The 27,665-nt window shown below is 51.5% G+C and overlaps 1 protein-coding gene and 1 pseudogene across 1 annotated transcript; both read right to left on the reverse strand.

Moving 5' to 3' along the window:
• Positions 1-479: 479 nt before the first annotated feature.
• Positions 480-14,836, reverse strand: LOC124516230 (protein SET-like; annotated as a pseudogene).
• A 7,518-nt stretch (positions 14,837-22,354) lies between these two features.
• B3GNT7 (UDP-GlcNAc:betaGal beta-1,3-N-acetylglucosaminyltransferase 7) lies at positions 22,355-27,059 on the reverse strand. Its single transcript, XM_047085497.1, has 2 exons — positions 26,962-27,059; positions 22,355-25,089 (listed from the first exon to the last, which is right to left on the reverse strand). Exons 1-2 carry the CDS (start codon positions 27,057-27,059, stop codon positions 23,895-23,897), a joined length of 1,293 nt encoding a protein of 430 aa, XP_046941453.1. The 3' UTR covers positions 22,355-23,894.
• Positions 27,060-27,665: the final 606 nt, after the last annotated feature.

Below are 27,665 nucleotides of genomic sequence, written 5' to 3' on the forward strand. Positions count from 1 at the left end.
ATTTTGAGGGGGCGGGAGGGGCACAGAGGGAGAGAGAGAATCCCAAGCGGGCTCCGTGCTGTCGGTGCAGGGCCCAATGCGGGGCTCAATCTCACGAGCTGTGAGATCATGACCCGAGCTGAAATCGAGTCAGACGCTCTTAACTAACTGAGCCACCAGGGTGCCCCTAAAAAAATTTTTTAGGTGGACTGATACACGTTGGTAAATGCCAACCGTCTATACGCACATGGAGACGCAGTGTAATCTCTTAGCCCACAGACGGAGATAGGAGGGGAAAAGCTAGACTTCTATGCCTTTCTACACAGGGGCCTAGCGCCCTCCAGCGGCCAGCGAATTAAGGGAGCAGAAGGTGGTTTGGTTTTGTTCCCCGCTCCCCGGTGGTGTTGATTCCATAAAGTTTTTGTTGAGACAGGAAGGGATGAAAATGAATTTGGAACAGAAAGGAGTAGAGATTCCCCCCCCCCCCCAATGTATTCTGCTCAAGGTTTTTTCCTCCCCAGATAGTTGAGAGCCTTTGCTGGTGTAAAAGAGAGAAACGGGACCTCAAAAAATAGGGCGACAGAGCACAAGGGGGGGGGGGGGGAAGGCTGCAACTTGCTCCCAGGAACTGGAGACGATTTAGGAAGGAAGGCTGGAATCCATCCCTGTTCCATGAGTCGGCTTCTCTCTCCTCGTCCTTCCCCTTCCTCCCGCTCAACATCATCTTCATCCTCACTTTGTCAATATCTTCCATTCCTCCTCCTCCTCCATCATCATCTTCTCCTTCCTCTTCTTCATCATCCATGTCGGGAGCCAAGGAGTGCTGCCATGGATTTGCCACCTGTCATCTCTGATCGCCCCGCCCCACTCACCCGCACCCGCGCGGACTGGTCAGTAAACCAGAGGAGGACACCCTCTGGCTCCCACGCTCTCTCCTCCTGCTGGCTTGATTCTGAGTCTGACTTGAACGTTTTGCCAAATCCTTTCCAGATTTCCACTTGACTTCCGTGAGCCCTGGGGGTGGATCAACACTCCGATGAACTTCTTTGGAAAGCACTTTGTTTTCGAAGTGAGGTTTTTCACCAAGATAAAAATCTATTCTGTCACCTGATTTAATACCTTGAAGTTCTGTCGCTTCCACTCTTGGCGAACAATGCTCACATCTTCATCCTCCTCCCCAAGCGGTGCAGATACTTGAGGATGGCTGACAAATGTTCCCCCCAGATGGGGAATTTGGGCCACCAGCTCCGACCCCTCCTGAAAAAATGGTTGGCGGGGCTTGTTATGTTTCTGTTGTCTTTGCAAAGTCTCCTTACTGGCTTGGCCATTAAGTCTGACCATTGCATTTTGTATTTCATCCATATGTTCAGTTGCTTCTTGCTGTTCTTTTTCTGAGGGCTCGTGCGCCCCCTTGTGGTTAGTGTCTGGCGTCCTTTCATGGATTTTGGCCCAAGGTGCTGCTCAGGGTCTCGCTTGCGGACCGGAAGAGAAGGGCAGGCAGAGGGGGGCCCACTCGGCTCTCCAGTCCCCGCACCACCCCGCTCTCGGGCGCCGCCCTGGCGGCCGCTACTCGCCGCTCCCTCCCTCGCCGCACGCGCGGCTGCTGTCCCTGCGGGAGCCTCCTCCCATGCATCTTCCTCACCGCCAACATAACTGCAGCAAAAGATGAGAAGACATTGCGAGAACTGAAATAACTAGGGAACTGGAGAGATATACCCCGTTTGTAGATGAGGAGACACAATATTGTTAAGACGTCATCCTCTCCAAATTTATTTATAGATTCAATCCAATCATCATAGTCTCGGCAACCTTTTTAGTGGACGTTGACAAGATGACTTAAAAGCTTATATGGAAATGCAAAGGACTAGAATAGCTAAAATGGCCTTCAAAAATAAAAGAAAAAAGAAATAAAAAAATAAAAAAAGCTGGAGGACTCCCACTAAATGATTTCCAGATTTATTAGAAAGCTGCGGAAACCAAGGCAGTGCCTTATTGTTGTGAGGATAAATATATCAATGAAATAGAGAAGGTATTCTGGAAGTAATTCCTCATATATTGATTTGGTTGATTTTTTAAAATGGCATTATGGCATTCAATGGGGGAAAAGACAGTCTTCTCAACAAATAGTGTTTAGAAAACTAGGTTATTTATATTTAAAAAAAATGAACCTCAACTTTTACTCCACCCTATATATAAAAATTAATGCACGGTGGATCACAGACCTGAATACAAAACATAGAACTATAAAACTTCTAGAAGAAAACAAAGGAGAATATCTTTATGGCTTAGGGTAGGGAAAGATTTCTTAGGATACAAATGGCATTAACTATAAATGGGGAAAAATATTAAATGGGACTTCATCAAAATTAAAATGTCTGCTCATCGGAAGACACTTTTTGTTTGTTTTGTGTTTATTTATTTTTAAGATTTTATTTTTTTTTTTAATTTTTTTTTTATTTTTTTAAATTTTTTTTTTCAACGTTTATTTATTTTTGGGACAGAGAGAGACAGAGCATGAACAGGGGAGGGGCAGAGAGAGAGGGAGACACAGAATCGGAAACAGGCTCCAGGCTCTGAGCCATCAGCCCAGAGCCTGACGCGGGGCTCGAACTCACGGACCGCGAGATCGTGACCTGGCTGAAGTCGGACGCTTAACCGACTGCGCCACCCAGGCGCCCCATTAAGATTTTATTTTTTAAAGCAATCTCTACACCCATCGTGGGATTCTAACTCACAACCCAGAGATCAAGAGTCACACGCTCCACTGACTGAGTCAGCCAGGCGCCCCTCCTCGGGAGACACTGTTAAGAAAATGAAAAGACAACCATAAGTTGGGAGAAAATATTCACAAATGAATTCCCGATAAAGGATTTGTACCCATAAACTATAAAGGATGACAAGTCCTCAAGAAAAAGATAACCCAGTAAAAAGACTAGTCTTAAGCAGACACTTTATAAAAGAAGACATCTGAATTTGAAAAAAAAAAAAAAAAAGCACACGAAAAAGTGCTCAACATCATTAGCCGTCAGAGAAATACAAATCAAAACCACAAAGAGATACCACTGTCTACCCCCCAGCATGGCTAAAGTTAAAACTGACAGGGCAAACGTTGTCAAGGCTATAGAGCCAAATCTCTTACTCATTGCCAGTAAAATGTCAAATGGTACAGCCATTTTGGAAAGTGGCCGTTTATTATAAAATTCAACATACAGCTACACCGACAGTTTATAATACTGTAAAGTTAAACATATACCTACGCTATGACTCCAGTTCTGTTTCTAAGTATTTACTCAGGAGAAATTAAAACGTGTCCACACACAAAAAAATTGTATGAAAATGTTTGTAACAGCTTTCTTTTTTTCTGGTATAAGTCCAGAAAATCTTGATTTGCATAGATATATATCTAAGCGTCCAGGGCTTGCTTTACTAGGTGAAGACAGGGTTTTCTCAAAGAATAGTAACATTCTGGGGTGCCTGGGCGGCTCAGTCGGTTAAGCCCCTGACTTCAGCTCAGGTCCTGATCTCATAGTTCATGGGTTTGAGCCCTACATCGGGCTCTGTGCTGACATCTCAGAGCCTGAAGCCTGCTTGGGATTCTATTCTCTCTCTCTCTGCCCCTCCCCTGCTCACTCTGTCTCTCTCTCTCTCTCTCTCTCTCAAAAATAAATATTTAAAAACATTAAAAAATAAAAAAGAACTTGTCCTTTAAAAGCCAGTGTGAAGCCCTTTATAAACTGTTTTCCCATTTCCTCGTAAACTTTTCAAATGCAGTGATGGAGGGACCTGCTTCCGACAGAGTTAATGACTTTGATGAATGTTGACAAGACATCTCGCAGAGATATTGGGCAAGTCTCTACTGCCTGTGCCGGTCTGCGTAAAAAGCATCGAGCGATGACGACGTGCAGAGCTCTCTTTATCACTGAGTTTGCAAAATAAGCTTTGCGGGAGGTCCATCTGGCCAGAGAGAATGAAGCGTTTCTTTCCAGGCACAACCGATTTGGCAAAAAACGTGTTTAGCGCTTCCAAAACGTCGACAGCCTTTGTAGTTTGCACGGGGCGACTCACAAAGTAAGAAAGCGGCAGCGCGTCCCTCGTGACCAAAAGCAAGGAGATGCCCCCCCGTTGAGAGGGGTCTGCGGGTTTCGTCCATTTGCCTGCTGGAGGGGAAAGCGAGGCTGTTTGCTCAACGACCTGCTTTCACTGGTAAAAGAAAGGTCATCTATTCTAGAACATATCACACCGTTTGACAAGGAACTGCTTCCACTGTTGTCCTCTGATCCAACCCAAAAAGTAGCTCGTTAATTTCCTCGCGCATGCCCTTGCCTTCCACACGTCTCTCGAACAGTGTGGGAGATTTGTCTTTGGCTGAGCAGTTTCAGAGCCCGCGGCAGTAAAAGCTTATTGTGAGATAGCCCATCCAGTGTCGGGAGTGTTCCAACTTTTCCCGAATTGAGCTCTCCTTAAACAAAACCCCCTGCATCTTTAAATGCATTTTTTTGGAGGGCCAGACGTGCCATGCCATTTCAGTGTTGCCGCTTTTATTCTCCCATTCATTCGCGAGATTTTTCCAGCACAAAAACACTGGCTCTTGTGTTCTGTCATGTTTATTATTAAACGTGAAGCGGGATAATACGTAGCTTTTATCATACTCCTCTGTCTTCAGTATTGCAGCTACAGCGTGGTTTCGTCCAGTGACTGTGATGGTCTTTTGATGTCTCAACCTGGCTAGGCCACAGCCCCCAGTTCTGGAGTCAGAACTAGCCTAGGTGTTGCCAGGAAGGTGTTTTGTGAGGTGATGAAAGTTTATAGGCAATTGATGTTAAGTAAGAGAGATTATCCTACACAATCTAAGGGAGCCTAATTCAAACAGTTGAAAGGCTTTAAAGAGCAGGGTGGAAGATTCCCGAAAGAAGAAATTCTGCCTGTGTAGTTCAACTCTTGTGGGCATGGAGTTCTAGCCAGCCCTTCCTGACGGGTTGCCCTTGTGGATTCTGGGCTTGCCAGCCCCCTCCGTCAGCCCCCACAGTCGTGAAAGGCAGTTCCTTGTAATACATTTCAGTACATACAGCTGACCTTCATTATTCTTAGATTTAATATTTGCAAGTTCAACTACTGATTACAATTTAGTATATCCATGGGGCGCCTGGGTGGCTCAGTCGGTTAAAGCATCCGACTTTGGCTCCGGTCATGATCTCATGGTTCGTGGGTTCGGGTCCCGGGTTGGGCTCTGTGCTGACAGCTCAGAGCCTGGAGCCTGCTTCAGATTCTGTGTCTCCCTCTCTCTCTACCCCTCCCCACTTGTCCTCTTTCTCTCTCTCTCAAAGATTAATAAAAAATAAAAAAGATATAAAATTTAGTATATCCATACAATGAAATACCACTCAACAATGAAAAGGAGCTGTTGAGGGGCGCCTGGCTGGCTCAGTCCATACAGCATACGACTCTTGATATCTTGGTTGTGAGTTCAAGCCCCACATTCAATATAGCGCTTACTTAGAAAAAAAAAAAAACACAAGACTGAAAAGGAGGTATTGATACGCACAACAGGGTGGGTGGATTTGTAAATAATTATGCTAGGTAAAAGCAGTTCGATGAAAAAGAGTAGGTGCTATATAGATGACTGCACATCTATGAAATTCCAGAAAATGCAAACTGATCCATGATGGTAGGAAGCAGATCAGTGGCTGCCTGAAGACCAGGGAAGGGAGAGGGGGAGGCAAAGAAGGAAAGAAGGGAGAGAGTGCCTAGGGGCACAAGTGATGGGTGGCCCGCTCTCTTGACTGTGGTCACGGTTTGACATGAGTATGCATGTCAGACTTATTACGTTATCCACTTTCAATACGTGAAATTATTGTATGTCCGTATATTTCAATAACGGCATAAAAGACTCCCCACATTTTGGTTAGAATTGTATTAAAACACTAACATTAATTTGGAAAGACCGACATTCTTAACAACCGTCAGTTTTCCATCCTGGAACAGGTGACTTATATCACTAAGAAAAAAATTTACCTTTCTTCACACATCTCTTACATTTATTATTAAGGCTACTCCAAATAATGTTTTTTTTTTATCCTAATAATTTTTTATTTTATTTTTTTTCAACGTTTATTTATTTTTGGGACAGAGAGAGACAGAGCATGAACGGGGGAGGGGCAGAGAGAGAGGGAGACACAGAATCGGAAACAGGCTCCAGGCTCTGAGCCATCAGCCCAGAGCCCGATGCGGGGCTCGAACTCCCGGACCGCGAGATCGTGACCTGGCTGAAGTCGGACGCTTAACCGACTGCGCCACCCAGGCGCCCCTATCCTAATAATTTTTTAAAGAAGAATTGCATGTTTCTCCTCTTACTTTATTAACAAACATTTTTTTAAGTTTATTTCTTTTGAGAGAGAGAGATAGCGGGGGAGGAGCAAAGAGAGAGGGAGAGAGAAAAAATCCCAGGCAGGTTCTGCACTGTCAGCACAGAGCTCAACTCGGGGCTCGAACTCAAACCACGAGATCATGACCTGAGCCGAAATCAATAGACGCTTAACCAACTGAGCCACCCAGGCACCCCCTAGTAATTTTTTTTCCTGGTTATTTTGATAGAGTCTTTCCCACCATTATGTAATCTAATTGAATGTTATTAACATATAAGAAAACATGTCTTAGGGCACCTGGGTGGCTCAGTGGTTAAGTGTCTGACTCTTGGTTTCCACTCAGGTCATGGTCTTGAAGTTGGTGGGTTCGAGCCCCGCGTTGGGCTCTGTGCTGACAGCTGAGAGCCTGGAGCCTGCTTCGGATTCTGTGTCTCCCTCTCCCTTTGTCCCTCCCCGCTTGTGCTCTCTCAAAAATAAATAAACATTAAAAAAGAACAAAAAAACCCACATGTCTATTCTTCTCGCATTTAGTCCCTTTGCTACACTGTCATAAGTGTGACGTATTTCACTTGATTTGGTTTTTCTGTAGTAGTCAACTGCGTCATCTGCAAATCACATAACTTCCTTTTCGCTAGTCCTATTTCTCGTGTCCATTTTCTTGTTTCACATCTTTTTGCTTTGTGACTTCCAGACCTAGTTAGCTCATGATTGTGGCCTCGAGGGAATACGTTTGATCATGCTGAGAACCACCCAAGTGTTTTACCATTACATAGGATGCCAACTTTTACGTTCAAATTGATGTTTTAAAAAAATCTTTTGGGGCGCCTGGGTGGCTCAGTCGGTTAAGTGTGAGAATCTTGATTTTGCTCAGGTCATGATCTCACCGTCGTGAGATCCAGCCCTGAGTTGGGCCATAAGCCAGGCATGGAGTCTGCTTGAGATTCTCTCTCTCAATCTCTCTCTCTCTCTCCTGCCTCTCCCCTGCTTGCTTACCTGCATGATCTCTCTCAAAAAATTCAAAAAATAAAAATAAAAATAAATTTATTAGAGACATTGTCAAGCACATATTAAAGTAGAAAGACCAGAAAAAAGAACCTGCTACCCGACGGCCCCCAGCTTTGTCCCAATTTGTTTCATTTGTCCCTCATCCTTCCCACCCTCAGAAATTTTTGAAATATATTTTCAATATTATATAATTTCATCCATATTTGCAATTTTCCCAATATTTTGTCCACATATTTCCAACATTATATTAATTTGTTTAAGATATTTCAATATGTATCTTTAAAGGTTAATGATTCTTTTAATAAAACAATAATTCCATTATCACATCTTACAAGTTAAACAATTCCTTGCTGTCATCAAATATTCAGTGTTCAGATTTCCTTGATTAGCTCATCATTTTTTATTTTTTTTTCACTTCCCTTATCAAACCTGCATTCAAAGGAGGCACACATGGCTTTGGAGTTTCTTTCTTTCTTTCTTTCTTTCTTTCTTTCTTTCTTTCAGTTTATTTATTTGTTTTGAGAGAGAGAGAGAGAATGGAGGAGGGGCAGAGAGAGAATCCCAAGCAGACTCTGTGTTGTCAGCTCAGAGCCCATCTTGGGGCTCGATCCCATGAACTGTGAGACCATGATCTGAGCTGAAATCAAGAATCAGACGCTCGACTGAGCCACCCAGGAGCCCCTGGAGTCTCTTTCAGTCTGTGAATTTTCCTTCCCTCTTTTCATTTTTCTTGCTGTTTGTTCATCGATGACATCAAGTAATTTGCCCTGCAGAATGGGCCTCCTCTTGGTTTTGCTGATTACGTCCCTGTGGGTGGTGTTTACCATGTTCTCTGCCCCCTCGTATTTCTAGACAATAGATCAGATTGAGGTTCAGTTTTTTGGAGCAAGTATAGGTGGTGTCACTGGGCAGGTCTGCGGGACCCAGACTCTGAGAGGGAAATTTGCAAAAGGAGGTTTACTGGGCAGGGCTCTCAGGCTCAGCGCCTGGGGGTGGGGGGAGGAGGGGTGGGAGGAGGAGGGGAGAGGGGGGAGGAGGGGGGAGAGAGGGAGATGGGGGACAGGAACAGCTGGGCTGGGATGCAGCTGAAATGGAGGTCTCAGTTCCCATGGGAGCTCTGGAGCTGGGACTATCCCTCAGATTGTTCCGGATGGAGGCAGGGGTAGGGCTTTTGTACCCTCTCATTGGCCTGTCTCTGGGGCGGTGGGAGTACAACCTGTGGCCGGCCTCCAGGAAGGGACCCAGCACTGGGCTCTGTGCTGACAGTTCAGAGCCTGGAGCCTGCTTGGGATTCTGTCTCCCTCTCTCTCTGCCCCTCCCTGGCTCACGCTCTCTGTCCCTCAAAAATAAATAAACATAAAAAAAAATTTTTTTTTAAATTATCTATCATCTATCTACTATTGTGGTAAAATATACATTACACAAAATTTGTCATTTTAATCTTTTTAAAATATACAGTTCAGTGGCATTAAATACATTTACAGAGCTGTGCAACCATCACCAGCATCCAAATTCAGAACTTTTTTATCATCCCCAACATAAATTCTGTGCCCTTTAAACACTCCCTCCCTCCTCTCCTCACTTCCCTTGGTAACCTCGACTCCACTCTCTGTCTCTATGAATTTGGCTACTCTAGGTACCTCATGTAAGTGGAATCATACGGTATTTGTCTTTTTGTGTCTGTTCTATTTCACTTAGCGTGATGTTTTCATCCGTGTTGCAGCGTGTATGTACCACGTTGTGGCAATTTCATTCAGTTATTCCACTGTATGGATAGACCACGTTTTCTTTATCAATTCATCTACTGATGGACTTTGGGGCCTGCTTCCACCTTTTGGTTATTGTGAATAATGCTGCATGAGCACCGATGTACAAGTATCTGTTCGAGTCCCTGCTTTCAGTTCTTTTGGGTATATACCTAGAATTAAAATTGTTGCATCAAGTGGTTTCTGAGGAACCACCAAACTGTTTTCCATAGTGGCTACATCGTTTTACATTCCCACCAATCAACGCACAAGGGTTCCAAGTGCTCCGTATCCTTGCCGACACTTGTTATTCCCTCCCCCTCCCCTTTTTTCCCCACAAATGGGCTCCATGACCAATGTGGGGCTTGAACTCATGACCCTGAGATCAAGAGTCACATGTTCTACCAACTGAGCCAGCCAGGCCCACCCCCCTTTCTTTTTTTATTAGCCATCCTCATGGATAAGAGCCATCCTAATGAGATACCTAAGTGATACCTCATTGTGGGTTTGATTTGCTTCCCTAATGACTAGTGATGTTAAATATCTTTTCGTGTGCTTATTGGCTGTTTATCTTCTTTGAGAAATATCTATTCAGATCCTTTGCCCTATTGAACTTTTAATATGCTACTAAACTGTATTGTATAATCTTTCATTTAGAACTTTTGTGTTTGGTGAATCCACTTAATTTGCCCCCAAGTTCCAGAGATGTTTTTTGTTGTTTTGGGTTGTTAAAGTTTGGTATAATTTGTTAGGTACCAATAGCTCACTACCCACGTTCAGTTCTGGAAAGCAGGCCCCCTTCTTGTGCAAAGAGAATGGAAATTCCTGTTCTTTCTGCTCTGGGCTCCTCTTTCCTTCACTCAGAATCTGATGTCCAAGCTGCAATTCCAGATTTGCATAGACCTGAAAGCCCCATGGGGAGATCCATGAACCTGTTTAAATTGGAGGTCAGTCACAAATGAGCAATCCTGATGGGCTTTGGTGGGCAGAGAATGGAAGCCAGATTGTAAGAAGGATCAGTGGTGCCCAAGAGAGGGACACCTGGCTGGCTCCGTCTGTGGAGCACGCGACTGTTGATCTCGGGGTCATGAGTTCAAGCCCCACCTTGGGCACAGAGATTACTTTAAAAAAAAAAAAAGTGCCCAAGAGGAAAACAATCTCTTGAGAAAAGGGTTTGGTGGAGGGTCCAGGCTCATCTGGGGGCCAAGGGTGTGAAGCATCAGATCCTGAGCAGAGTGTGAGGGTCAACTGTAATCTGTCCCAGCCTGGGGCGCTGCAGGCTGAGTTTGTCATTTTTGTTTCCTCTTAACCCCTTCCTTGGGGAATCCATCCTTCCTTGACAGCCCCCTTTCATTGTAATCCTGCTTGGGCCATGTGGATTGGATGGGCCTAACCCTGTCCCGGGCCTCAGTGATATCCTGGTTAGTGGACTCCGTTCTCCTCGCCATAAACACTGGTCCGGCTTGGATATATGATACACGCCGGCCTAATGAGAATCTCTCCTTGAGTTTTTGCCAGAAATATCGGAAAGATACTCATTTCAGAACTGAATGAATGCGAGTTTGCTCCTTGGTGAGGTACAGATAGAGATTACATTGGGCGGAGCTGTCACACAGAAAGGAAAATTTATTCGCGGCTAATAAGGAGATGAGCGGGGAATAAATTCCAAAGCCATGTGACTCCCTGAGCAGGGGTGAGTGGGTTTCTTTTCTTTAGGCTTAGGATGAACATTCAGAAAGGAGATCTTTGTCATCGTACGTAGAGACGGGCATAAGGTCATGCCTGTGTCTTAAGGAAACATGCCTACACATTGTATGATATGTTAATGAGGTTTGTGCTCCTTCTTGGGTAGAGGTTTTAAATTATAAAGAGGCAGAGATAACTGGACAAGGAGAAGGGTCATGGGGATGCTCCAAGACCCTAGAGCTGGAATAAACTGGATGCGGTCTCGGGATCCTTATCCTGGGTAAGGAATGCAGGGCCTTGCTTACCTTTGAAACAGCACTGGGAGTTTGACCACCGATTTATTGTCTCTGTTATGGTTAGACTATTTCCTGGTCTGGTAGAGACTATTCATCTTTGCATTCCCTTTAAATCCTTAACTATCGAGGTCTTTGCATTTTTTCCCCCGTTCTGACACCTCCTAGAAAGTTCTGCAAGAAGTGTGCATGGGCAAGTAGAGCAATGGGCATGGGCAAGTAGGGCATAAATCACAGTAGGGCATAAAGAGCTGGAGGTCTAAAATGACTTCTCTGGTATCACAAAAGCTGTATCTCCTTTTTTTTTTTTTTCTTCTAACTCTGCTTACTTTTTTTTTTCTTTTGGGAGTGTGATCTGTAAAGACCACCTAAGTCTGAAGCTGCCTGCTAGAGAATCAAGTCAACTCAGAGAAAAAAATAGCTAACAGATGAAAGGCAATCATTTAGGCACCTGGATCCAGCCATACCCGAAGCCCTAGAGATTTGTTACATCCACTTAAAAGTTCTTTTTTTCTTGACCAAGTTTGGAGTTGGGTTTCTGTCAGTTACCAGTGACTGCAACCAGAATAGGGGAAAGCTTTGTGGCAAAACTGAAAGAACCATATTTCCCCCAGGGACTTGAGCCATTTTACTGTGGGACCCACATCCCTTGTAAGAGAACAAGGCATGAGAAGGGGAGATGTGTCTCAGGGAGGTGCAGATGCAGGGGTGCTGGTGAGACAGCTGTGGGGTGGATACAGAGGTGGGGGGTGGGGAGGGCATCGGCAATGTCCAGGAGGGGAGGATGGTCACTGTCTAGTCTGCTGTCTCTAGCAGAGACCTAACAGAGGCAGCCTTGGCATGCAAAAGGCCCCCAAGGGGGCCTTCTGCTCTGCAGCTGGTCAGCAATGCCCATGGGTTGCTAGAGGGTCAGAGGCACTCAGCGGCAGTGTGGGCACAGGGTGTTGGGTGAGTAGGTTAACCGGGTCTAAGTCACTAAGTGTGATGAGGAAGGCAGCGAGCAAAGCCCAGCTTTGGTGAGAATGATCCAGCACGCAAGCCCCTTGGGGGGATTAAAGTGAAGGCTGGGTCTGCCCTGGACAAGGGGGACTATTGATCAAAAGGATTTAGGGACAAATGGGAGGGCAAGAACCCGGGAGCTCAAGACCAGGAAATGGAAGGGGGTTCTGGATGCGTGTCAGGAGTCTGGCATCGTGCAGCTGGGCTCGCTCTGCTAGGTTTCGCATCCGGGTTGTACTGACTTCATACAAGGGGTTGGACATTTTGTCCTTTTCCACATCAGCAGTGGCTTACGTAGGCTGGAGTGAGTTGTTTCTTTGGAATCTGAAAGAACTTACTGACCAAATGATCTACAGGGGCTCTGGGAAGGTGATTTTTTTTTAAGCTTATTTATTTATCTCGTGAGAGAGAGAGAGAGAGAGAGCTCGACACAGGGCTTGATCCCACAAACGATGAGATCATGACCTGAGCCAAAATCAGCTGGCTGCTCAACCAACTAAGCCACAAAGGCGCCCTGGGAAGATGATCCTCTGATAATGCTTTGAGGTTCTTCCTCACTTAGGGGAACATAAGGATTTTCTTTTCTTTGTGAGTCTGTTTCTTGTATTAATTTGAACCATACTTTCCAATAAGATTTAAAAACCTATTCACATGTTCATGTGGGAATTGTCATTCTTATAATTTTACATTATAAACTGTGTTAATTACATCAACTTGCTAATTGCATTTGTCTTTTCTCTCCTTTTATTCAATTTGGCAGAAACTGTAACTATTGAAGTGCTTAATTTTTTGTTTAAGAACCTACTTTTGGGGGCGCCTGGCTGGCTCAGTCGGTGGAGCATGTGACTTGATCTCAGAACTGTGGGTTCAAGCTCCATGTTGAGTGTAGAGATTACATAAACGTAAAATCTTAAGGAGTACCTGACTGGCTCAGTCAGTTGAGCGTCCGACTTTGGCTCAGGTCATCATCTCATGGCTCATGAGTTCGAGCCCCACGTCGGGCTCTGTGCTGACAGCTCAGAGCCCGGAGCCTGCTTCAGATTCTGTCTCAGTCTCTCTGTCTGCCCCTCCCCTGCTCGTGCACTGTCTCTCTCTTTCTCTCTCAAATGGAAACAAAAAAAATTTTTTTTAAGATATTAAAAAAATCGACTTTTGAATTTCTTTTTTTTTTTTTAATGTTTATTTATTTTTGAGACAGAGGGAGACAGAGCGCAAGTGGGGGAGGGGCAGAGAGAGAGGGAGACACAGAATCGGAAACAGGCTCCAGGCTCCGAGCCATCAGCCCAGAGCCTGACGCGGGGCTCGAACTCACGGACCGTGAGATCGTGACCTGGCTGAAGTCGGACGCTTAACCGACTGTGCCACCCAGGCGCCCCCGACTTTTGAATTTCTTTATCAATTCTACTGCTTTCACATTTATTAAAGTTAACTTTCCTCTTTATTATTTCTTATTTCTTTTTCCTGGCTTTGTTTTAAAGTTCTTTCCCTGAAATTTTGAGTTGAAATATTAGGTCAGTTATTTATAGTAATTTTTCTTACAAAAAATGAATGCATTTAAAGTTGGTAAATTTTACAGTGTTCAAATAGTCGCGACTTTAGGGCTAAGGCCTGACATATAACACCTTTGAAGTCATAATGACGTAAATTGGCATTATCTCATAATTATGTGGTATTCCTAGTTCAAAACAATCAACCATTATAGTTTCTATTTTCTCTTTGACTCGACAGTTACTTAAGAAGGAGGCTAGGATTGTTGTTTGCTTTACTTTTGTGACTAATCTCTGGTTTATTGTATCCTGGACATAGTGTTTGGCCTGTCAGATTTCTGCTTTGGAGGATACTTGATGTTTTCTTTCTTCTTAATACACACATGTGGTAAACGTTTCATGTGCAAAAGGAAGTATACGCTGTGTGTGGTACAGAGTTTGACATGGATTTTTTTTTTTTATAATTTAATGTGTTTTGAATTTTATTTTTAAGAGAGAGACAGCATGAGCAGGGGAGGTCAGAGAGAGAGGGAGACACAGAATCCGAAACAGCTCCAGGCTCTGATCTGTCAACACAGAGCCTGATGCAGGGCTCAAACTCATGAACCACGAGGTCATGACCTGAGCTGAAGTGGACACCAACTGAGCCACCTAATGCAGGGCTCGAACTCACAAACTGTGGGATCATGACCTGAGCCGAAAGCAAGAATCAGACACTTAACTGACTGAGCCACCCAAGCGCCCCAAGGAACTTTCTATTTAAAAAACTTTTTAAAAAATGTTTGTTTATTAAAACAATTTTTTTTAACATTTATGCATTTTTGAGAGACAGAGACAGGGCTTGAGCAGGGGAGGGGCAGAGAGAGAGGGAGACACAGATCCTGAAGCAGGCTCCAGGCTCCGAGCTGTCAGCACAGAGCCCGATGCGGGGCTCGAACTCACAAACTGTGAGATCATGACCTGAGCTGAAGTTGGGTGCTTAACTGATTAAGCCACCCAGGCACCCCGGGAACTTTCTGTTTTTTAAAGTGCCAAACAGCACAGCTGTAGATCGCATAAAACAAATCTAGCAAGAAACGTTTGACGGGATCTGGATGAGCTGGGCTGATGGGAGTCCTGCCTTTCCACTGGCAGCTGGTTTCAGCTAACTGCAGGCAGCTCTGGGGGATGCTCCGCTCCGTCTGGACCTGCCTCAGAGCCTTCCAGACCACGTGCATGGCTTCAGCGTGGTGGGTAATTTTCAGCTTCCGCGCCCCAGCTGCCTGAGCACAGATCTCCATCGCTCAGAGCAGCCTGCTTCAGCAGGTGGGACCACTGACATGTGTCTCTCCTGGGTGATTAGTGGACTCAGACCAATCATGCTGCAGGTGGCCCTTGGTCTTTTACTTGAGCTGAGTTTTATGTCACTTGCAACCAAACACATCTTAACCAATGTTGGCTATATCCAATGTTAGCTTTATATAAAAATTAGAGTGTTGCATCATGTGTCTGAGAGCTCAGACACTAAACAGTTACGGTGATAGCAAACTATTCCCTGATATCTAAGGCCTTCATTCTGACGTCAGAAGGCCTGGGAGGGTGGGCGGGCTAGTGGCTGGTGCTTTCTCCCGGCAGGCTGGAGAGAGAGGGCAAGTTGGGTAGAGGGGCTGATCGAGAGAGAGAGAGAGAGAGAGAGGATTCCAAGCAAGCTCCATGCTCAAAGCGGAGCCCTACTCGGGTCTCCATCCCAGAGACCATCTGAGCCAGATAGATGCTCAAGCTACTGAGCCACCCAGGCGCCCCTTTTCATCTTATTTTTTTATTAAAAATTTTTTTTAATGTTTATTTATTTTTGAGAGAGAGACAGAGAGCGAGCAGGGGAGGAACAGAGAGGAGACACAGAATCCGAAGCGGTCTCCGGGCTCTGAGCTGTCAGCACAGAGCCGGACGTGGGGCTGGAACTCACAAACTGAGAGATCATGACCTGAGCTGAAGTCAGATGCTTAACCCACCGAGCCACCCAGGAGCCCCTACTTTATTTTTTAAAGTAGGCTCTAGGCCCAATGTGGGGCTGAAACTCACAACCCAGAGGTCAAGAGTGGCCTGCTACCCACGGAGCCAGCCAGGCGCCCTGGCCTGTGATTTCTGTCAACTGTAAGGGGCTGCAATTCATCTCCTTGGTGGGTAAAATAAGTCCTCCTTCCCCTGAAATAGCGACCCTAAGGTGGCCCAGAAGACCTCACAGCCATCTCACTCCCTCCAAAGCCACCATGTCCGTCCGGATGTTGGCACGTTTCTACTTCCTAAACTTTACCTCTCAACTCAGTGCTACGTGCTAGAAAGCCTCACACAGAGAAGCCAAGGGAAAAGGATAAAACCTCGAAACAATTCCTGTTACACAGCTTGGTGTGGGGCTTCCCAGCGTTTGTGGGGCACACGTGCCCTCAGGTAACGCCGGGGATTTGGGGTACAAATAACGCAAATTACGGATTTCACAAAACCGGCGCAAATCGTCCCTCCCGTCCCTTGGTCACGATACCCTACGTGGGCAGTTGGGGGCGCTCCCCGCCCTCTCCTGGGATTGCCCGGGAGCCGAGGACTCCGCCGTCCTCCCGCCGCACCGCGCCCTCGGTCCTCGCGGGGCCCCGCGCCCGGTCCGCCGCTGCCGAGCCGGCTCCGGGGGTAAGTGCGCCGCCCCCACCGCGGAGCCGCGGGCCGGCAGGTGCGTCCCGCCCGGACACGCCTCTCTGGGGGAGCGGAGCGCCGCGCTCTCCGTCCCCTGCCCGGACCCCCGGGATTCTGCGGCTTCCACCACCATTCACCGCCCTCCTCTCCGCCCCCAGCCCGATGGCAAAGCGCGATTGTCCCCACTAAAGCCCGGGGCGGTTCTGGGATGGCCTCTGGGTCGCCGGCTGGCCTGACCGCCCTGGGACGCCCGCGCCCTCCAGCACCGCTTTTCCGCACCGCGATTACAAGCCCCGGGGCGGGGGGAGGTGGCGGGGTTGGGGGGGGGACGGGTGCCCAGCCTAGGGGCGGGGGCAAGAATTCTGGGCATTCCTGGTAGATTCGGCCGCACCGGATTAAAATAAATTCCTAACAGGTCACCTGCTGCACTGCAGGGTCAGTAAGTGCTCGTCCGGCCACTAGTTCCCCCTGGGGTGCTTGTCCGAGTGACCTGGGCAGCTGTTTAAAACACCTAGACTCTCGTCCACTCTCGAGGTTCGCAAGGAACCGCTTGGGTTGGGGCCTGGACGCCAGCATTTTTCAAAGCTCCCTGGGGAGCTTTTCAGACAAGCCTGGGGGCTTGAGTCCTGTCGAAGAGGATTGAGCTGTGTGCCTGGGTTCACCTGGGAGGTGTAAAATTTGTTCCAAGATGTAAATTTTGTACTAGAAGTACATGCAAAAATTGCATTCCGCTCCACAATATGTGTCGTTTTATTTTTTTTATTAACAAAATCGTTTTTCAGTGTTTGTTTTTGAGAGACAGTGAGCGGGAGAGGGGCAGAGAGCGAGAGCGAGAGCGAGAGCGAGAGCGAGAGAGAGAGAGAGAGAGAGAGAGTCACAGAATCTGAAGCAGCCTCCAGGCTCTGAACTGTCAGCACAGGGCTGGCCACTGCCTCCAACTCATGAACCAAGAGATGGTGACCTAAGCCACCCAGGGGCCCCGAGTTTGTGTTCGTTTTAATATAAAAACTTGCTAAGAGAATTTTCTGAAAAAGATAAATTTATAATTCGTACAGATATAAAAATGACCCCCGAGGTAAAGTTTTATTTTATTCACATGAGAACAATCAGATGATACAGCCGGCACACAGGAGACATTGACAAGCACAAATTTATATGGAGTGACAGAATTGAATTGCAAACGGAGGCAAAACTGGTTTTTCCACAGGGGGGGATAGAAGTCAATGGAAGCTCTTCCGGACAAGTGTTTCCACAGCCATCAGTACCTGCAATTTTTAAAAAGGTGCAAGATAGCTCAAGGACAATGAACTGGGCTAGAAGGAGATAGCTTGGGGTTGTGCTTTAAAGCATATATATATTTTTAAGTTTATTTATTTATCTTGAGAAAGAGAGAGAGGGAGGGTGAGAGCAGGGGAAGGGCAGATGGAGAGGGAGAGAGAGAATCCCCAGCAGGCTCCGCACTTACAGCGCACGGACTCAGGGCTCGAACCCACGCCCCGTGAGATCATGACCTGAGCCAAAAAGCAAGAGTTGAAGGCTTACCCGACTGAACCACCCAGGTGCCCCAAGCATAATGTATTTTTGAAACAAGATTTTCTTCACAGTATTTTAAGTAACTATCTGGATTTTTTTTTCTTATAGTGCTAATTCCCCTGGCCTTCTCCACACATCAAAATATCAGATTTCAAACTACTCATTGGCTATAACATTTTTCTACTCTCTGGGCTTTGGGGCAAAAATCCACAAATACACCTGGAAGTTACCACTAAGGGAAAAAGGAAGGGTTGAATGAAGGTCTTGGGAGACAGCAGGTTGAGGGCTTTCGGGGCACAGACCTAAATTCAAGTTGTGTCCTGTCACACAGTAGCTCTGGGCCCCTTCTCCTGGGAGTGGTTTCTTCACTTGACTGTGGTGTGTATTGGGGCTCCAGAAGCTTCCCTCCCCACTCCTTCTGAGTCTAAGTGGACAGCGTACGTCTTGTGGGAACAGGCTTTCTTTGTTAAGGCTGGGGTTCTTTCAGTGATCTCCTATAGTTCTGTAAACATGGCTGAGTGGCCGTGGGGACCCCTTTTCAAGCGGCCTTGAAGCTGACAGCATGGGAGGGAAGGAAGCAGGTTGTATTCAAGCCCAGGGCCTTTGGGGAGGAAAGAATTTGAGACCCATCCCCCTGTCAGCCTGCTCCAGGATCAGGTTGAGGACTAAAACCTATTGTCAGGAGAGGCCTGGAAATTTGCTTGCCAGGGACAGAGAGCCTGAGAGCAGATTGTGTAAGGGACTGAGAGCCACAGGACTCAGTACCCCTAACTTGCTACCGCTCTTTGGGGAAGGAGGGCTGCACTAGTGAGGGTGATTAAGAGAAGGATCACTTTGGGGCGCCTGGGTGGCTCAGACGATTAAGCGTCCGACTTCGGCTCAGGTCATGATCTCGTGGTTTGTGAGTTCGAGCCCCCGCGTCGGGCTCTGTGCTGACAGCTCAAGAGCCTGGAGCCTGCCTCAGAATCTGTGTTTCCCTCTCTCTCTGCCCCTCCCCCTGCTTGTACTCTGTCTGTCTCTCTCAAAAGTACATAAAAATTTTTTAAAAAAAGAGAGGAGAATCACTTTGTGTGAAGCATGGGCCTTGCTACAGCTTGTGCCCCGGGGCAGGCTGCGCCCCACAGCACGACCGACCGTGTGGAGGGGCAGGCAACAGACTTTCCAAAGTCTTTGGACTTTCCACTGAGGGAGACTTTGGAGTTCTGTACAATTTGGGAGTAAGTGGGCTCCGAGAGGGAGAAAAAATAATTTTTCTTTTTTTTTTTTAAATGTTTAATATTTATTTATTTATTTTTGAGAGAGAGCGAGAGCGAGCACGAGTAGGGGAGGGGCAGAGAGAGAGGGAGACACAGAATCCGAAGCAGGCTCCAGGCTCTGAGCCGTCAGCACAGAGCCCCACATGGGGCTCGAACTCACAAACTGTGGGATCATGACCTGAGCCGAAGTCAGAGGCCTAACCAACTGAGCCACCCGGGCGCCCCCAAAAATAATTTTTCTTAGACTTCCGGTAATAAAAGACAGATAAACAGAAGTTGAGCACCATGGGTGCCTCCTGTATGCATGGGAGATAACCTAGGAAAACTGAGTTAAAACTCTACGAAATGGCCGAAGCCGCCACTCTAAATACCATCTTCAGCCCAACATTAGAGAAAGATGTCGGGACAGGTGGTGTGTGGGGGTGGAGGGGGAGGGGGCGTGGTGAGTTGCGAGAAGTTGCCGGGAAAAGCACAGCAAACGGGGGGGGGGCAGGTCGTCAGGCAGATTTAAGCCCCCGCCCTCGGCACTGGTAATGCTATAGCCCTTTCCAGCCACCTTCCTCTCCCTGGTACAGAGGGGAAGACCGAAGTGCGGATTTCTTTCACAGGATGAAACGTCCCCTTACAAAAGAGTAACATCCACTCGTTCTTCAGAGCTGCTCCTGTGTCGCTGTTCCTGAAGAATAACCGGCTCCAGATAATTCTTACGCCAAAGGGGCGTGTTTTCGAATGTCCTCCTCTGCTTCAGTTTTCTACCAGTGGGGGCACAGGAGGAGCTGGCGCTGCTCAACGAGAAACGCTGAAGTGTATCCGTATTTGTACCCTGAGTTAAGGTCATACCCATTATACCTGTGAAATGCCAGGCATGTTGACTAAGCCCCATAAAATGGCAGTTGTCGTCACTGTTACCTGCAAAGCTTCCCCGAGTGGCCTTTGTGCCTGTTTCCCCAAGCGATCAGCATCAGACCGAGGTCACACTCCCAGGCAGACGGAGGAAACCAGGGCCGGCTGAGTGGAAGGGGCAGAGCCAGGCCGGGAGCTGGCTGAGGGCTGGTCAGCCGGGGTGCCCTCTGGGCTGGAGCCATGCTTCTGGGCAGCCGGCGTAGGGTGGGCATGGTCTCAGCAATGTCCCCAGTCACCAACTCCTTCTTTCCTGGAGTCCTGTTCCTGCTGAGGGGACAGAGGAGCCAGGGACAGTGGTGGGCGGCCTTGGGGCCGTGTCAGCCTGATGTTCTTGGGACCTGGGACTGGCTGCCTCTCCATGCCCCAAACGGGACCGGGGTCACGGACAGGTTTCGAGGGTTCCACCCGATCTTGTTTGTTCCCGGCTCTGGAAGGTGCCTGCGGAACCTCCATGCCTGCGGAAAACAACCTCACCCCCAGCAGATGCGCCTTTCTCACCAGGACACCGCCACCCCCGTCTCTCCCATCTCCAGCCCTGTCCGCCAGGCCGCTGGCCGCTGTCCCTGATGCCCTGCATGTTCCCAGCCAGGACTGACCTCCTTCCCCTTCTTGCGCAGGAATGCCACCCCTCCTTCAGGACGCAGAGGCACTGTCACCCCCAGGGCTGAAGGCTGCTCCCCATCCTGTGTCGGGCGGGGTCCTGACATACTGGCCCCCTTCGGTGGGCAACCTGACCTTCCTCCCTTCCTCCTGCCATGCAGCACAGAAGCCCCACTCCTTTGCCAGTTCTACCAGCTCAGGCCCGGGCCCCTGAAGTCTGAAATGGGGTCAGCAGCAAGGCCGCCCTGGGGGCCCACGGCTGAGCGAATTCCCATGCTGGGAAGTGCAGTCTCCGCTTAAAGCCTCAGGTCCACGGGGCCCGCAGGAAGGGGGTGCACACCCAGGGCCCCTGCACCTTGTCCCTTTGCTCTCAAGATCAAGTCTGAACATCTTCCTGCAATGCAGGCCTGAGACTAGGCCCTACCTCCCTCGCAGGCTCCTGTCCGTTTTTCTTTTCTTTCTTTTTTAAAGTTTATTTATTTTGAGAGAAAGTGTGAGTGGGGGAGGGGCAGAAAGATAAGGAGAGAAAGAATCCCAAGCAGGTTCTGCGCTGTCAGGGCGAAGCCTGACTTGGGGCTCGAACCCACGAACTGTGAGATCATGACCTGAGCCAAAACCAAGAGTCTGGACACTTAAACTGACTGAGCCAGCCAGGCGCCCCTCCTGTCCCTTCTCACACCCCACCCTAGCACCCCCGGAGAGGAGCTCTTTTCTGCTTCAGGTACAACGGCCTCCTCTAGCTCTAAACTTCATTCTTCAGGTCCTAGCCGAACACAGTGCTGTCCCTGGAACCCCGCCCAGGGCTCGTCACTTCCACCTTCCATCTCCCAGTCTCCTGGGTGTCCCTCCCTGATGCCCCTGTCCTCTGTGGGCTGAGCTCGGGTTAGACAGAGGACCTACTGCCCCCCTCTGCTTTCTGGAGCCCCTGGCTTCACAGGGTATGAGGGACACAGGGCGCTGACAACTTGGGGGTGTGACCTGTGCTCAGCAGGCCGTGTGCTTGGTTTAACTCTCTGTTGTGGCAAACTGGAAATTCTTTTTTTTTTTAATTTTTTTTAACATTTTATTTATTTTTGAGACAGGGAGAGACAGAGCATGAACAGGGGAGGGGCAGAGAGAGAGAGGGAGACACAGAATCGGAAACAGGCTCCAGGCTCTGAGCTGTCAGCACAGAGCCCGACGCGGGGCTTGAACTCACGGACCACGAGATCACGACCCGAGCCGAAGTCGGCCGCTTAACCGACTGAGCCACCCAGGTGCCCCGCAAACTGGAAATTCTTAACTTTTAAAACCAGGGGCCCTGCATTTTCATTTTGCACTGGGCCCTTCAAATTATGCAGCTGGTCGTCTGAGACATGGGAAAATCTGGGCTGAGGAGGAAGAGCTGCCGTGTCCCTTTTCCCTCTGGGGCTTGGACCCAGACAGCCGGGGCCGCGAGGGACAGCCGTTTAGTCCCGTGCCCCCTTCTGCACTCCTAGATGTTGTGTTACGTTAGGACCCGGCCATTCCTTCCACTTCCCTGGAGGAGAGGCCCAGTGTAGACAGCCGGGGGCATCTGACCTACTCTGTGATGCCTGGAGCTGGGCCCAGGCAGGGAGCGGCTGGTTTGCTCACTAGGGCCCCAGCGACTCTTCTGGGGACAGCTGCTCTCCCCAACCCAGAGGTAAGCAACTTAGGCCAAGGTTCCCCATACCCTGCAGTCCCCTGTACCACCAACCCCGGACCCCACGGAGCCACTGTTTCAGTGCTTCTCGTCAACCGTATCAGTGCTTCCAGGTTGACCCAAGGGACATCAGGGAGCCCGCAAGCTCGTGCACACTCCCACCCGACCCCGCTCACGGGCGCATCAGCCTCCACGGGAATGCACCATTAGCCGGCATGCTTCTCCCCTCCGGCGCCCCGTCCAGGGGGCGTCTCTCTGTGGTCTCTGCTTTAATCCTGGCACCCACATCCCTCTAAAGCCCTTCAAGCGGTCCTGTGTACCCACCGGCAAGAGGGAGGAACAAGCCGTGTCTTCAGAAATCTCTGGCAACCTGGGCCCCGGACACTCTCTGATGGAAATGGTGACAGGAAGTTTCACACCAGAAAACAACCACCTCCTTTTATTGAGAAAACAGAGTTGATCCCGCAGTCGCTTCCCAGGTGACTCCACCCTGAGAAATGAGGTGGTATCCTTCTGTACCCATCCACAAGGACCCCCGGCCCCGGGCGAGGTGGAACACAAGGGTCCCTCCATCCCCTCCCAGGGGCACACGCTGGTCTGCTCAGGCCCTGGAGAAGTAGGTGTGCAGGGAGGGCAGGGTTCTGGGTGGGGGGGGGGGCGCTGTGACGGGCATGGGGGTGCTCTGGGGGGAGGCGAGTGGCCGAGGGAGGTGGACTCTTGCTGGAATGAGGGAAGGGGAGGGAAGAATACCACCATCTCCTGAGGCCTGGCACTCTCTCCTTCCAGATTCTTCATAAATAAAACTTCACAGTAATAGAGGAACGTCCATCTCCGGGGCCAAACCAGCTGGTTTCCGGCCGGGGAGCCAGGCCTCAGTGGGACCGCACGAGGGCCCTGGGCCGGTGGGGCAGCACCGTGACCGCGGGGGGCTGGAGCACTGCTCTCTGGCCCTGTGTCAGGGGTGGGGTTGGGGGGGCTGCGGCCCGCCCGGAGGTTCTGAGGATGGCTGAGGTAGTCGGAGCGGCCAGCCGCGCGTCCAGACGGGGGCGGATGGAGCATCACAGGCCACGGCCAGGAGTCAGGCCACCTGGGAGCAGACACTGAGCAGCAACTCCAGGCGGGTCTGGGGGGCGGGGGCGGCGCTGAGGGCCTTCTGAGGTTCCGTCTCCTGGAGACCCAGGGGCAGGGACTGTGGGGGAAGGGGGGGCCTGTGAGCCTGCACAGGGCTGAGCTTCTCCTGAAAGGGCTGCTTGGGCCCAGTGGGGGGAGACTGAGGCATTTCATGGGAGAACGAGAATCTTCTCTGTGAAGATGAGAGGGCCGCCACAGACCCGTCCGGGGTCAGGCCTAACCCGGGTACCTGAGCGCCGGCTTCCTTCAGAGACCGCCAGGGCCTCCACCAGGTCACGGGGAGCCAAGCAGGGCACCCAGGTTAGGAGGGCGACCAGTGGCCGGTGGCCTGGTTCCCAAGATGATCCTCCCGCGGTCCGGACAGTTCCCAACGGTCCTGGGCCTCAGCTCCACTTTCTGGGGAGTGTCCGCGCAGGGAGGCCTCCTTCCGGCTAACTGCACCCCATCACACCCAGGGGCGCACACGGCCCAAACCCTCCAGCTCCCTGCAGGGGACCACAGACCACGTCCTGGCTTTGCGGCTCCGGCCCCATGATTTCTGGGGCTCAGGAACACCTGCCCTCGCCCGGCCCGGTGGTCGGGCCGGGGTCAGAGCACCTGCAGCTTGCGGGAGCAGGTGAGGTTGCCGTGCACCAGCCCCCACATAGCCAGCAGCTCGGCGGGCAGCAACTTGTGCACCACAAGCATGGAGCGGAAAAAGCAGGGTTCCTTGTTCATGCGGCTGTTGCGGTTCCGAGAGATGCCGAAAGTCTTGAAGCCCTCGTGGGCCGTGGGCTGCACGCCCAACACCTCCAGACACATGCCCAGGAAGACGTCGTCGATGGGGTACAGCTCCAGGGTGTCGCAGGCGTGATGCAGGCGCCGGGCCAGGCTGCCGGCCATGAGGAAGCCCCCTCCGCCCGCGTATGGCGGGTAGCTGGCCTTGCTGTACAGAACCCCCGGGATGTAGTATTTGTTGTCCTTCTTGCGGATCGGCCTGGCGTGCTGCAGGACGTCGCCCACAAACAGGTCTTCCTGTGGCTGCCGGTCCGCCAGAAATTCGAGCAGGTTGGGGGGATTGACGAAGACATCGTCGTCGCCCTTGAAGATGAAGTGAACTTTGGGGCAGTAGATGTCAAACCACTTGAGGAAGTGGATCTCCTTGAGGGTCAGGTTGAAGAAGCTGTCGAGGAAGTCCCACTGCAGGATGTCGCCGTAGAGGCGGTCTTCGTAGGCCAGCAGCTGCTGGTAGTGGGCCCGCTCCTCCTGCTTGGAGGCCGTTCCCAGCAGGAAGAGGGTGCGCACGGCGCCGCGGCCCCTGCCCACCGTCTCCTGCTCACGGCCCCAGGTCTGGCGGATGGCCTCGCGGCGGTCGTGCTGCGTGATGACCGACTTGACCACCACCAGCAGGTAGACGTCACCGTGGCACTTCTCCGGGTGGTTCAGCAGCATGGGGAAGTATCGGCAGTGGCGATAGGACAGAAACTGCCGGAAGTGTGGCTCCAGGCCCTGGAACCAGGGCTGGTGGGTCAAGTTGACATTGACCGAGCAGTTAGTGATGTTGATATCCCAAGTCTGGGGCCCTCGTGAGGCCATGGGCGTGGGGGCAACCGCATCCTTCGGGTTCTTCCAGAAACTGTTGGGGTTCACCAGGTGTCCGCTTGGCTTCTGAGCCTTTTGTGGCTCTAGAGTGGGGGGCGGGGGTGCCTGCAGAAACTGGTTGGGAGTCAGACTGCGCTGGAATACCGTTACGGCCACCAGCAGGGCCAGGGACAGGCACACACTCTTGTAGACGGTTTTCTTCCTAGGGGTGAGGGGATGGAGGGTGGTTCAGAGGAGAGAGGAAGGGGTGAGTCCCCTGTGACTCTCCAGCAGCCTTGTTCGGAGCTGCAGTCCCAGATGGGCATGTGGAGCCCGGACACAGACTCAGGTCCTGCGGCCCGAGTGGTCAGAGGAGGGTCCTGCCTTCTCCCCCACCCTGACTTCCCTCTTCCAGGACCAGGGCAACCTCGCTGCACGAAGTTTAAGTACAAGCACTGTGGAGTCAGGCTGCAGGGGTTTAAATCTTGGCTCTGCCACTTATAAGCTTAGTGACTCTGAGTGGGTCCCCTTAACCTCTCCAAACTGTCGTTTCTTTTTCCCCGGCATGAGGATAACAACAAGGAATTGGAGTGCTATCTAATGTGCCTGGCACACAGTGGGTATGCAGTCCGGGGATGCTGTGCGTCTACAAGGACGACCTCTGGTGGAGACTTCTGCCTATTCCCCGACCCCGGCAAGGCACCCGGTTTGCTTTCATTTCTCTGTGCAAACCTCATGACCCATTGGGGTGAACCATCCTGGGGGGCAGAGACAGCACCCGCTCTACAGCTTGGGAGCTCAGGAACCTCTGGGGGGACATCAGGGAGAGTCTCTAACGTGGGACCTGAAGAAGCCTGTCCCTTCCCCTTCCACCCCATCCATCTGATCCAACACACAATAGCTGCCCTCATGGCTGAGCGAGGCCCGAGAATGGGACAGGGGTCTCCTGCCCTCTTACCGGCTCTGCTCAGCTTGGGCCCCACTCTCCCACTAGGAGAGATGGCGTTCCCCCAGCTCTGCCTCCCCGGGGAAGGGAACACATTCAGACCTCCACTCTCCAGGGACCCTCTTTGTCCACAGAGCTCCTACCACACCCATTTCGGAAGCAGAAATTAGAGCTTTTTGCTAGAGGTGCTGGCAGGCCCAAGGCAGGGGGCCTGAGCCCTGGGGCCCCGGGACCCTCTCTCCTCAGCTCACACTCTGGAGGTGGCTAGGCCTCCTGGCCTGGTCTCTCTTGTGGAGACACAGGGGCTGGGGGCTTTGGGGACACAGGCAGTCCAGAAGTGTGGCGTCGCAGGGCCAGGCCGAGAGGGAGACAGCCCCAACCTCCAGAGGGGGAGCCGCAGGGTAAATGGAAGAAATAGACTGCAATGTGGCATTACAGGGACGCTGGAGAAGTTGGGGGTGGCCCTCATGCCTGGCTAGTTGAAGGTTCAGGCACCCAGGGCTGGTAAATGCTGAGCCCCCTGGAGCGATGTTTTCCCATGGAGTCCCAAGGGTTCCCCTTTATGGGGTAGGAGGAAGACTGGGTCACCCCAGGTGCTGGAGTGGGGGGTGTGACCCAAGACTCGACCCTCCCACGGGGGACAGCAGAATGTTCTGGGTCAGGGTCTCTTGCCCCAGGCGTTTCAGCGAAACACCCCTTCTCCTGAATCGGGGAGGTCGGGACTGGAGGAAGTCCGGCGGGGGTCACCCCAGGGGAAGGGGATGCGGGCGAGGCCCCTCTGCCCAGGCCTATCCACCTGCACCGCCCCACTCCATTTGTAGGACTAAAGTCCCTCAGGGGAGTAAAGAGAAGGGGACAGGGGGAGTGGGGCTGGAGGCCCGAGCTCTCCGGGAGGAAGGAAAGCCCCTGGGGCGGGGTGGGGGGGAAGCGGGGAGAGGACGGCGGTCGCCCAGGACGCAGGAGGCCCTCAGAACGGGGGACGCGACCGGGCTGCCGGAGAGCCCTTGAGTCCCCAAAGCCCGGGGTCCCGAGGTGGGCTCAGGGTGCCGCGGGGCCCGGGCCGGGCAGAGCCGAGGGGCCGCCGGCGACGGCAGCGCGCACGGGCTCCGCGGAGCCCGGCCGCGTCCGGCTGGTGCGGGCGCCGCGCACCCCCAGGCATCCCGGCCGCCGCCGCCGCCGCCGCCGCCGCCGCCGAGCCCGTCCGTCCCGGGAAACTGAGGCCAGCCCCGGGGCACCCGGCGCGGCATCCTCCCATCCCCGAGAGCCGCCCGGCTTCCCCCCACCCCCGTGCATCCCGGACCTCGGGGGAGGGGGCCCAGGGTCCCCGCGCCCCCCGGCCCGGCCCCCCGCCCGACGGCCCGGCCGGGTCCCCCACTCACCACAGAGACATGGCGGCCCGGGCCGGGGCGGCGGCGGAGCGGGACGCGCGGGTCGCAGCTCTGGGCGCCGCGGCTCGGGGACGGCGGGCGGGGACGAGGACGGGGCGGGCGGGAGCGAAGGCCGGGCCGCGCCCCCGCCGCGACTTTCCACTTCCCCGCGGCCGGAGGAGGGACCGGGAGGGGCGGCGGCGGCCCAGGTGCGTTAACCCCTTCGGCGCCCCCGGCCCTCCAGCCCCTCGGCCGCCGGGCCAGCCCTCCGCACTGCGGCGAGCGCCCGTGGCCCATTTCCTAGAGGCGGAACCCGAGGCCCGACCGGGAGTGGGGACCTCGGAGCCCACGAGGATCGCTCCCGTCACCTCTGTCCCCGGGTACTCGGTTTCCCCCGCGGAGCTTCCATGGGGTCGTCGGCCCTTCTGGAAGACTGTGAACCAGGACACCACCCACCTGCAACCTTCCTGGCGCCCCGCGGTCCCC

This window comes from Lynx rufus, unplaced genomic scaffold (genome assembly GCF_022079265.1).
Source record: "Lynx rufus isolate CCGP_SWC_20201006 ecotype Redwood Valley unplaced genomic scaffold, mLynRuf1.p SCAF_2, whole genome shotgun sequence".
Taxonomy (NCBI): domain Eukaryota; kingdom Metazoa; phylum Chordata; class Mammalia; order Carnivora; family Felidae; genus Lynx; species Lynx rufus.